General features: G+C 41.3%; 1 protein-coding gene across 1 annotated transcript; it reads right to left on the bottom strand.

Moving 5' to 3' along the window:
- Window positions 1-209: 209 nt before the first annotated feature.
- Window positions 210-11,966, bottom strand: LOC144581320 (ATP-dependent RNA helicase DDX3X-like). Its single transcript, XM_078364504.1, has 17 exons — window positions 11,873-11,966; window positions 10,104-10,164; window positions 9,070-9,117; window positions 6,745-6,859; window positions 5,313-5,468; window positions 5,133-5,232; window positions 4,360-4,495; window positions 3,558-3,643; window positions 3,230-3,328; window positions 2,985-3,145; window positions 2,433-2,577; window positions 2,184-2,328; window positions 1,767-1,948; window positions 1,573-1,690; window positions 1,134-1,287; window positions 642-775; window positions 210-435 (listed from the first exon to the last, which is right to left on the bottom strand). Exons 1-17 carry the CDS (start codon window positions 11,906-11,908, stop codon window positions 356-358), a joined length of 1,956 nt encoding a protein of 651 aa, XP_078220630.1. The 5' UTR covers window positions 11,909-11,966; the 3' UTR covers window positions 210-355.
- Window positions 11,967-12,372: the final 406 nt, after the last annotated feature.

Consider the following 12,372-nt stretch of genomic DNA (forward strand, 5'->3'; position numbering starts at 1 on the left):
TGATCCAACAGGACATCAAAGTAGGAAGCTGTCTAAAGTTAAAGTCACAGTATGTTAACAAACAAAACGATCCTTAGCCACGAACTTATAAATGCAGTTTGGGGTGGGACTGAAGCAGGAGGGGAGAGTTAAATCAAATCACAGCAATTAAGTCTTCAAACCAATTTCTGAATAGGGCTGCTGTTTTATTTCCTTTCATTCTTCTTCTTGTGACTTTGAGCTCCCTTGAATTTTCAGGACAATCACTGCTGGTAACGTCCTGCAAGTTCTTGAGGTGACACGACACAGTCTGGCTCAGTTACATGTGGTTTGCATATTAGCTTGTTTGTAAGGGTGACTTTGCTGTGAAGCAGATTCAGTTGCCCCACCAGTCAACCCGCTGGAAGTCATAATTTCCTCCATATCCATCACTATTGTAGAAGCCTCCATAGCCACCTATCAAGAAAAATGTTTAAAGAGAGAAACATTAAGTCACCTTTCTTTTTTTTTTCTCAAGTACTCTAACGTAAACCCAACAAAAGAAATCTAGTGTTAAGAGTTTGTGTCCCTCAGAAATTAAATTTCCCCAATGAATTATGGTATGAAAAACAGGACTCACAAGAAAAAGAAAAAGCCCTTCCTCAAGGAAAAATTAACATTACCTCTACCAAATCCTCTGCTGTTGCCGTAACCACCTCCACCACCGCGGCTGCTGCCTGCACGACTACTACTGAAGCCAGAACTGCTGGAGCCACTACTCTGTCGACAGTCTCTAGCACCAAATCCTCTGCTGAATCTATTATTGAAAGCAAAAATATAGCATGGCACTGTAAGTCCAAAGTTGGATTAAACAGCAAATTCCTGCTTCAAGTTCACAGTTCCCCATTTAAGTTTTCAGTTCAGTGCCATTATGTTCTCATGGGAACTGTACCATTAATGTCCCAGGTGTTCTAGCAGAGTTTCTAAAGTACTCAGTAGTGAAGAACTGACACCTAACGCCATGTCAACCTTTCTAATAATTACCCCTTGCCCAAACGTTTATGTATTATAGTTGAAAATAACTGTTTAACCCGTTACTCAGGGAAAAGCTAACTCTGAAAGCTTACTGCCCCCAATAGGTAATACCAAGAGGGAAGGCTCACAACAGTGCGTACCTTTTAGATCGTCCACGATTGCCACCCTTGTAGTGGTGTTCGTAAGCCATACTTTCCAACCAAGAAGGCACTTCTTGTTTAGCTTCTACAAGAAGATCCAACAAATCCTTTGCAATATTCACATTTTTTTCGTTAAAGAATGAGGTGGCAAGGCCTACATAGATCAAAAAAAGCACATGAAGTTTCCATAAAGCAGCATGCTGTTCTTACATTCCTATATCCCTATGTAAAATATTGTAAGTCCAAAACTAAAACGTGACATTGTGATTTGCAGTACAACCAAATCAAACGGACGGAAAAAAAAATTTAGTTGGCTGATTAATCTAAAATTTTTCCTCAGATATAAACGTTCTATTTTTAAGGTCCTTTGTCAAATCTTTGCTGGGTGCATCACAATAATAAAACCAAAATAAATAAAACTCCCTAACAAAATTATTACCCAGGTTTCCTACACGTCCTGTACGGCCAATACGATGCACATATTCTTCAATATCACTCGGCAGATCAAAATTGATAACGTGTCTCACATTTGAAATGTCTAGTCCTCGTGCTGCAACCTGAAAAATAACTTTATTTTAAAAAAAAAAAAAGCACTGTACAAACATGATTAATTAAAAAATAACGTTTACATACAGCTGTAGCCACAAGAATTGGGCTTCTCCCCGAGCGAAACTGGCGAAGGGCCTCCTCTCGATCTCTCTGTGATCGGTCTCCATGAATACTAGTACAAGCATGTCCTTCATGGTATAAGAAATCCTCCAGGGAATCTGCTCCCTTTTTGGTCTCTACAAACACCAAAGTCAGTGAATCCCTCCCTGAAAAATCAGAAGGCTTTGTTTACTCATAATGAATTAGCATCGCTGGTTAATCTAAATATTAACTGGGTTAATTCTAGTCCTTCTGCTAGAATAAATCTTGGAAGCAATTAATGTAAACATTGTTATAACTATGTTTAGAATGAGGAAAAGGCAAGGGAAGGAACAGAAGAGATGTAAAGAGATTCTCCTTACATGTAACTGACACTATTATTATTATTATTCATAATTTTACCTGTTGCTCCCAAGATATCAAGCAGAAACGACCGTTTATCTAAGTCTTCCACCCAAATTACTTTCTGTGTGATGTTCTCAGAGGTAGAGCCTACTCTGCCGACAGCTAAAAAGATATATTCATCCAAAAAGTCACGAGCAAGCGTCTGAAAAAGTGAGAAAAATACTCAATTGCCTACTTTAGTACACAAATTATCTAAATATAATAAACACATATGCTCTAATCAAAAACGAAAACATCCAACAATACCTGTATTTCTTTAGGAAAAGTAGCACTAAACATCATGGTGTGACGAACGCCCTTTGGTGGCATGGTATCTTGTTCAACGATGCGACGTATCTGAGGTTCAAATCCCATATCCAACATCTTATCAGCTTCATCCAACACTAAGTACCTGTTATGAAAAACCCTCAGTTGATCCTGGATCATTAGATCTGACACACTAATTACTCGGTATGTTGCCTAACTAATTACACTAATGTACTCCCCTCCATAAGGGAATATTCCAGTGCCACAAACAGATACACACACGCATGCATGCACACATGCGCGCACGCACACACACAGAGACAAAATGGCTCAAGATTACAACCAAATTAGCCACATGTTGATTGTTAAAATAAAGCTTAGAGCCTCAATTAAAATTTCACTTACTCTTTAAACAAAAAGGTTAACTGCAATTTTCAAAACTATGTGGAAAATTAAATTATCGAAGCTCAGGCAGCCCTAGTAAAAATACTACAGAAGTAATCAACTTCTAATACAAAAAGAGGCGCATCCCATATGTAAAAACTGACGTACTTGCAGAAGTCTAACGCAATCTTTCCTCTTTCCATCATATCCACTAGACGTCCTGGAGTGGCTACTAACAAGTGGCATCCACGTTCTAAGTCCCGAATCTGCTGACCAATATCAGCACCACCATAGACTACACAAGGACGAACTCTAGATCGGTATGAAAACTGTAAGCAAAGAACATGTCAGTGGCCATAAAAACATCGTTTGATCAAGGAGAAAAGCAACAATCACTAAAATGAGTATTTTACTTTTCTGGCTTCCTCATAGATCTGTACAGCCAATTCTCTCGTTGGGGCTAAAACCAAGGAAACTGGATATTGCTTGCGGCGCCCACACCTTCCGTTTCCCTAAAAAATGAAAATAATTTACACTTTCTGGCCAAAAACTGTAATTCATTTTTAAAACTTACCAGTTTCCTTTTATAATGTGCAGACTACACCTACAGACTTATTTTCATTGGGTGAACGGGGTGAAAAAATAAAAATAAGGTGTAGCTGGCCTTGTTTAGAAAAGTCAACAGGCATTTGCAAAGCCTTTTTAAAACAAAAACGTCTCATTTTACAGCAATACCTTTACCTTCACGGCCTTCAAAGCTTCTCCTGGACCATCTGTATATATCTGACTCAGTATGGGCAAAAGAAATGCTGCCGTTTTCCCAGAACCTGAAGACAAAACACTGACTTATCATTTCTGAATATTAATCGTTGATAAAGTGTTCTCGATGCTCTCGAGAATTACAGGAAATTTTTTCTTACTCCATTTCCAATTTTCTAGGACGTACAGTAAATTTATACGGCAAACCTAAGGAGTAAAGCGACTTCTGTGCTCTACTTTCAAACAGTACATTTTAATTTGTACAAAACACAACCATTTTGTCTGAAAAGTGCAACATTTCTTTGTAGTGGCTCTATAGTGTTGGAAGGTAAAGCAGGAATCAGTAAACTTTCTGTAAAGAGCTAACAGTACATGGCTCTTGCAGGCCAGTCTCTACAAGAGAACACTTTTTATCTGTGCCAAATCTCTGGCTAACCTCTACAGCACAGACATAACAAATGGGTATTTATATTCGAATATGGCTGTTGAAAAATACACAAGTGCTAGGTTTCAGATCAGGCTGCAGTCTGCTAACTCCCGTGGAGTTAACCGAAAAAGACGCAGTTCTGTTTCTTAAAGAAGGTATTCAAGCTGACAATTTGCCATGCGCTTCCTCAAGATGCCCAGATACATCCCAAGGATCCAGAGGTACAGACAAAAAGGCACATCCCCAAGCTCTCTCAAATGCTAAACACAGGACTCAGACATCCCTTCAGAACATACTACTTTTAAAGTAAGCCCAATTAGATAGTCTTAACTTTTGCTTTTTATCAACTAAGCTTACCTGTCTGGGCACAAGCCATTAAGTCTCTTTTTCCCTTAATGATAGGAATGGCATGTTTTTGCACTGGAGTAGGACGAGTATAGCGAGTAAGCTCAATGTTCCCCAAGATAATTTCTCCCATGTCAATATCACTGAACTGTCAGGAAATGTAGCCGGGTTAATCAAATACAAGTAAATATAGAAGTAAACATGACAGATATAAAATGCTGTATCTTTTGCAATTTCTGTTTTACACTACCATATTAATGGAAGTAACCAAACTGTCTGTGATTTGGTTTACAGATGCTATGATTTCAGTTAAAGAATCGTGGCATTTTTTAACAAAATGGACTCCTGGGTTTAAAAAATTGAAACAGCATTTGGAGGCAGGCATGGTGGCTCGTGCCTGTCGTCCTTCTTCTTTTTCAGACAGAATCTCACTCTGTGGCCAGGCTGGAGTGCAGGGGCGCAATCTTGGCTCACCTTAACCTCCGATGCCTGGGTTGAAGGGACTCTCCTGCCTCAGCCTCCTGCATAGCTCAGATTACAGGTGCGTGGCACCATGCCCAGCTCACCTGAGTGTTTTTAGTAAACACGGGGTTTCACCACGTTGGCCACAATGGCCTCTATCTCCTGACCTCATGATCTGCCCGCCTCAGCCTCCCAAAGTCCTGGGATTACAGGCGTCAGCCATCGTGCCCGGCCAATTCCGAGACTATTCTTAATAGTGGCATTAATGTTTCATAATCCAATGGGTTTGCATTAAGAACTTTAAGAGTCAAACAAAAACTTACGTTTTCAATATGTGGTGGACAGTTACTGCCGGTTGCCTCTACTGGTATTTCATCGTATTTCTCAAAGTTAATCCCCGTGTTTCCTCCAGAAAACAGTTCCCTGAAATCAGACAATTATTACATGTATATAAATTGTTACGAAACTTATGGCTTAGTATAACATGTTGTTCAAAAACTTACCGCTCTAAGCGTTCACTTGGTGGAAGTGGTTTTGACCAATCATCTTCATCCGACTTGTCACACCAACGACTGTGTCCACTCCGTTCGTATCTACCAAAGCCAGTTCTGTCACGACTGCCAATACCATCATATTCACTCCGTCCACGATCATCAAATCTGAATGGCACGAGCAATCAAAAATACACGATTTAGCCGATATCGGATTATCACCCCTCTAGAAATGTCCTTGGGTATCAGCTGACTTACTGAACACAACCACCCTTAAACGATGTCAGCAACTCAGTGTTTACCTCGTGTGAAATAAGCCCCTCTAATTAACCAGCGCTTATGTGTAATCTGTGTCTTCGTTCTTAAGAAAATTATAAAAATTTTTATAAAATTACACAGCTTAGACATCTCATGCTAAGAATTAGGTTTAGATACTTACAACTAGTGCATACTTTACATCTTCATTTAAGACAGTACCATCTAAACATATTTACTGGTATCATCTAAATATATTTACTGGCAGGAAAGCAGGAATAACACATGAAATTTTTTAGATATAACATTTTTAGATATAAAAAAGTAGAAGACATGTGACAAGAGAACATTTTTCTTAGAGTTTTATTCCTGTTTCTGAAAAACAAGACAGGATCAAATTCAATTATTAGGGTTTGTTTGTTTGTTTGTTTGTTTTGAGATGGAGTCTTGCTCTGCCACCCAGGCTGGAGTGCAGTGGTGCCGTCTCAACTCAGAGCAGCCTTTGTCTCCTGGGCTCAAGTGACTCTCCTACCTCAGCCTTCTGAGTAGCTGGGACTACAGGCACATTCCACCATACCCATCCAATCATTCTATTTTTAGTAGAGATGGGGTTTCACCGTGTTGGTCAGGCTGGTCTCGAACTCCTGACCTTGTGATCCTGCCACCTCGCCCTCCCAAAGTGCTGTGATTACAGGCATAAGCCAACCCACCCGGTCCCGTCTCTACCAAGAAAAGAATAATTAGCCGACCAGGTGGTGGGCGCCTGTAGTCCCAGGTACTTGGGAGACTGACGCAGGAGAATCACTTGAACCCAGAAGGTGGAGGCTGCAATGAGCCCAGATCGTGCCACTGCACTCCAGCCTGGGCAGCAGAGCAAGACTCTGTCTCAAGAAACACGCACGCACGCATGCACGCACACACACGAAGCATTTAAAGCTGTCGCAGACTGTATCATTTAAGTTGAAACAGACTTCATTGTGTCAAATAGTATATTCGTCTAAATTAATAAACTACTTTTAGTAAAGAACTCTCAGTGCCAACAGAGCAATGATAAACCATCACTCTGCTTTAAATCCATGAGTAGTCTCTTAAAGATATGCTCAAGGACCAGTGTAAGTATGAAGAATGAGAACTTGCCAAATTAAGATTCCTAAACTGCTACTGTATAAACACACAAGCTGGGATTTACCTTCCACGATCACTGAAATAACCAGACCTTCCTCTTGATTCTCGAGACCCAAAACTGCTATATGCATCCTTATCTCTGCTGCAACTCCAACCTGAACTGTCTTTATCAGAGAATCCTTCAATAAAAAAAGCAAAAATTGAAAGCTGATGAGACGTTTACACGATTTCCATCTTCCCAAATACGAAGTCCTTCACATGTAGTCTTCCTTTATCTTATCCTGCTGGGAACAAAGGTCAACAGGTGCTTCACATGTAGTCTTCCTTTATCTTATCCTTGTGGGAACAAAGGTCAACCAACAGGTCCCATAAGCAGAATTTTTACAAGCGTTAATGTGTTCTTCTACCAGAGATGATTAAATGAGGCAAAGTAATCTCATGACCTGAGAACAACGTAGCCTGCATGTAACACAGCTATGATACTATCACCACAATAGTAATTGTTTTCATTCACCCCCTAAGTATAAATGTTATGTGTCCAACACGTAAACCTACTCCAATGCAATTATTTACGATGTCTTTTTTTAAGCTATGACTGATTAGGAGGGATTCCAACTCCCTCACTTTTAAGCTCAACTTGTAGCTAGTGCAAGCGATGCTTCTGTTAGTTTCCTAGCTATGATCCTGACATCTTTGACAAATCCTGAATAACGTAACGCAAAAGGTGTTAAACCTAAACATTTAACGTAAGCTATGTATAATACACATTTTGGAAAGGCCCAGCTAAAGACTACCTCAGGGACTGTGGATTACCTTGAACTAAGAGAAGAGATCTACATAATCAGATAAAAATATGTCAGGCCTATTAAGACAGAGAATTTCTAATTACTCTTTGAAAATTTCAGGCAGGGGACAGTAAAGATACAGCAAATTAGGTTTTCCCATTGACACTGCTCTAACTTTGAACATCACAACCCATTTCTTAAGTCACTATGGCATCCTACCACCTAAAAACAACGTTTCTCGAACTATTCACATAAAGTTATTTTAACACAATCTCGCATTCAGAGATGGTCAAGACTTTCTATTTTACTGTTAACAACTAAAACTAAGTTGTTACAAACATCACTGTGTGCTACGCTCATACACACACTACTGGCCTACCAAGAGTCCAAACATAATTGTGTCATCTTAATACCCTCAGTGAGAATAAACCTATACTTGAGTTTTAAAAACCCTCATTATTACCTACTTTCATTGTCTACAAACTGACAAAGGAATGACAAGAGCAAACTTGCTGGAGGGCTTCCCTAATCCAAACTTTTAATTAAATGTTTAAAGTTACAAGTTTATAAAGTTGTCACTTTTCATTCTCCCCTGCTTTTAAAAATCCAGTATTAGACAAATGACCCATAGTACTTCCCACATTAAGGAAGTTAGATGGTTAACGTCTCTTCCATCCCCGCAAATACTAAAATATTGCCAACTCTTCTTAAGGCACTTAAGACACCTCGGGTGCAATTCCAGCCAGATACAACACTTAGCATGCTTGTGATAAAAGAAACTCTGCAGTTACTCTGAAAAAAGAAAACAATCCTTAGCAAAGTGGTCTTCTGATAAACACATACAGACTTAAAAACAGGGTACAGACTAAACAGAGAAAAACAAAGTCAACTGCAAGTACTCTACCCACTCCACACCCCTTTATCATTAGCTTCTTTCCTTTTGGTTTTAAATATTTTTCCTGACATTTCCTTCTCCTAGAAATTTTTTGATGTGCGTGAGGCACTCAAAACATCACCCCAATTAAACTTTTCTAATGAACTCTTCTACCTTACAAATTTGATAGGAAACAACCCTAGGTGTTTTAATGCATTTCATACAACACCTTTCCAATGAAGTTGTCTGGGTTGAAACATATCCCCAGCTCATTGAATGTGGCCCAAAGTGATAATTTTACAACTGTTAACTAGTCCAGAAAAACAAAACACCATTTCACTGTGGCAACTTTTCAAGACAGCAGCAAGCAGAAACTTTACCACCAGACAGTTTCTTTGACATAAGGCATTCGCAAAAATATGCCACTTTCAAATTCAAACCACACCATAAATGTTACCAACAGATACAGTACCATAGTTAACCTACTTGGTAGGTTAACGACACAAACCCAAATTCTTTGGGCTCAGTCTGCCACAGGACACAATAAGTATCCATCATTCAACATTCGAGGAACTTTTCCGAGGACAGAAAGTGCTAGTTCCTAAAGACAGTCCAAAAGAGGCACAGGAGGGGACAAAAAGTGTTCACAGACTTCCTCAAGTCACTCTTTTTCCCTAGGCTTTGATGAGCTGCTAAAGGTTACATCTACAAACTTGCCTTAAATACATACCTTTAGACGCTTCTCTGTTCCGTAAGTGAGGAGGTATATAGCGTCCTTCTAAAAGAGAAAATGTAAAATTAGAAGCCTATGACATCACCACGACGCTGCCTATTCAGAAAACGTCTATGAAAAGATAGGTCCTGGAAAACAAACTTCTAAAACCTGTATTTCATACAGGAAACTACTTTGCAAGATGAAGGGGAAAAAATGCTTACTCGAAAATACGCTGAGAACCAAATGTATTTCAGTAGCTAGTAGTGGTTATTTAATAACCATGTTTTAAAAGGCTCTATTTCAGATAACTGCTACATGAAATCAACACTGATCATTAAACGCGGCCATTACTCCAACGTAACAGTGTCGTAGAGAGAGAGGAAAAAAAGGTTCTATGTGCTATACTAAATCATCTACCCAGGAAGAGGCTTTTTTAAAATGTCCAAAGATTAAAGTGGAGATACCATAAAAACACATGAAAAGTTGGAGAGTGAAAATTTTCTGGAAATTTCTGAATCCCAGGTCAAGGGATCCTCCTGCCTCAACCTCCGAAGGCAGCTGGGAGTGCAGAGACGAGCCACCACGCCGGGCTAATTTTTTTGTATTTTTAGTAGAGCCGGCGTTTCACCGTCCTTGGCCAGGCTGGTCTCGATCTCCTGACCTCAGGCTCTACCCGCCTCGTCCTTCCCAAGTGCTGTGATTACTGGCCTGAGCCACCGAGCCCAGCCCAAGGCTCCGTTTTTAAAAAAGAGTTTTCGGGCCGGGGGAGCGATGGGCTCACCCTCTAATCCCAGTCGTCTGGGAGGCCGACGTGGGCAGGTCAGGAGATCTGAGATCCAGGCCATCCTGGCTAACGTGGGGAAACCCCGTCTCTCTCCTCATAATATTAGCCAGGCGTGGCGCGCCCGTAATCCATGCTACTCGGGATGATGAGGCAGCACAATCGCTTGAACCAGGGAGGCGGAGGCTGCAGGGAGCCGAGATGGCATCTCTGCACTCTAGCCTCGGCTACAGAGCGAGGCTGGGCCAAAAACAAAGGTTTTACTTACTGCTTGCTGTACTTGCTCCTCCACTCTGTTTCTCAGAGGAGTTCAGGTCCAGATCCGCAAGCTAGAAAAGAGGTATCAATAGCTCACATGCTGACACACAAGAACAGATAAGATCACAAGCGACAAATAAGAAGACCTGGATTCCAATCTTATCCTGTACCATACACTTGGCTGCTGGGACTGCCTGGCATTACCCGACAAGATTTTAAAGATGCTTAAGTCTATCAACCATGACAAATGCAAATGGCACCACCTGAATACCGGCAGTTTCATACCAACAAAGTTCAAATTCATTCACTCCAAACAAATTTTCTTGAACAATTTACCATGGTAAAAGCTTTCCAAACAACAACAACAAAAAAATCTACCATCCATTTCTCAGTAACTTAAACAAACATTCAATTTAGCTACAGTCGTTAATAGTAAAATGTTCCCAAAGACAGTGGTTTTCTTGATATCCTAAACCTAAAAATAAATGGACACCGGAACATTTGAAGATTCCTTACGGTCGACTGGCGCCAAAGACTGTGCAACTATTTTTAAGGCAGATAAATTCCTAGACATCAAAAGTTAAAATAATAAACCAACTTCACTATGTTTTGAGTACTGTGCAGCTTTACACAGCTGTCATTTCATGTTTGACGCTCTATGAAGGTGGCAGTATTCATTTCTCCCATTTTAAACATCAACTTCAGAGGTCTTTGGTGACAAAGTTAAAAAGCGACACATCTTTTCTTTAATGCTTCTAAAATGACATACCCATTCTTAACTCCTGCCTCCTTATACGGCTAGATTTTAAAACTATAGGGGGAAAAGGTGATTTCGCTTTATGGGCTTGCAGCATAATGCTTTACCAAGAAGTACTCAGTAGCGGCGGGCGGTGGGGGGGCGTGGCGGTGGGGGGGCGTGGCGGTGGGGGGGGCGTGGCGGTGGGGGGGGCGGACAATCACCTACGTCAAAATAGGTTGCAAGAAACAAGTGCAACGCCCAGAGCAACTTTGTCACCTCTCTGAACAAACCTTCTACGCCATAACACGCTTACATATGTATTGAAAGTTCAAGATACTATCAAATTAAATGCATCATCGATTAAGATACTGTATTTTAAAACTTCGCCATCTGAATCTGGTTACTACTTAATTCTAGCGAAGTAGACAGTACGCTTTATCAAGAGTTAAGTGTTGCCAGTTACATAGAAAACATTGTAAACTCGTACCGCCGAATTCTCTATTCCTTAGTTCTCTGTTTCTACGGTCTATTTAACATATTAAGAATCAGTAAGTTGCAGGCCTTAATACGACGCAGTGAAAAACTATCTCAAAAGGCAGACCGTTAAATCCCTCAAACCGCACCTAAGCTTTATCCTTTATTCATTCTCTCCCCCAGGCGTGGGAGGCAAAAATGCAGGCATAAGGGTCCGAAGCACTGCAGTGCAAACTGCAGTAGGTTCCTGACACGGTATAGGAGCCTGATCTCACACGTACACCACATATCCTGCCCCGTCGTCGGGCAGACTTCAAAGGTAAAGGATCTGCCCTTAATGGAAACAGAGTTAGACCTATATCAACATTCCTTCTGCGGTAAAAAGAGAGTAAACCACAAATAACCTGTCCCGCGAATCAACCGGTTAATCTCCTACGGGCCTAGTTCCCGTATCGCCTAACGCAAAGGCACAATACTACACAAAAGGCGCACAGTTTTCGGCTAGCCGGCTATCCAGTGGCTCTCCGAGTTAAGAAAGGGGTGTAGCGCAATCCTGGATCCCTAACCTTCAAGGTGTCTTCCCGCTGGCCTCTGCTTTCCATTCTTTCTAAGGCAGGTCAAGAGAAGCAGGTGGCGGCCATTCGCCCTCCCCTCGCCGCTGTCGGTTTCAGGTTCTTCTACGTCACAAAACTGCCACACCGGAAACGCGGACCCGGCACGCTCAGCATCCGGTCAGCGGTTGCTCCATCCGTAAGGGAAGCGGGCAAAACAAGATACAGGACGCTTGTTTCCCTGGGCTTCATAGTCACTCGCCTTCAAGAATTCCATAGGCCCGGCCCCTGCAAGGACCACAGCGCTACTCAACTCATACAACCGCATCCAAGACTGTGGCCACTCGCCGGAGCCAACACCATACTCTTTGTCCTCGCTACACACAGTGACTGGGTGGCCTGCATGCACTTTCTGCCTAAACGAGACTTCCGTGCATATGTCACGGGCGCCTCGTGAAGGTCTAACCGCTAGACTGGAAAAAAAAAGTCCCTTTTTTGCGAACCGCCGCCTTCCC

Source organism: Callithrix jacchus, chromosome Y (assembly GCF_049354715.1).
Source record: "Callithrix jacchus isolate 240 chromosome Y, calJac240_pri, whole genome shotgun sequence".
NCBI classification, from domain to species: Eukaryota; Metazoa; Chordata; class Mammalia; order Primates; family Cebidae; genus Callithrix; species Callithrix jacchus.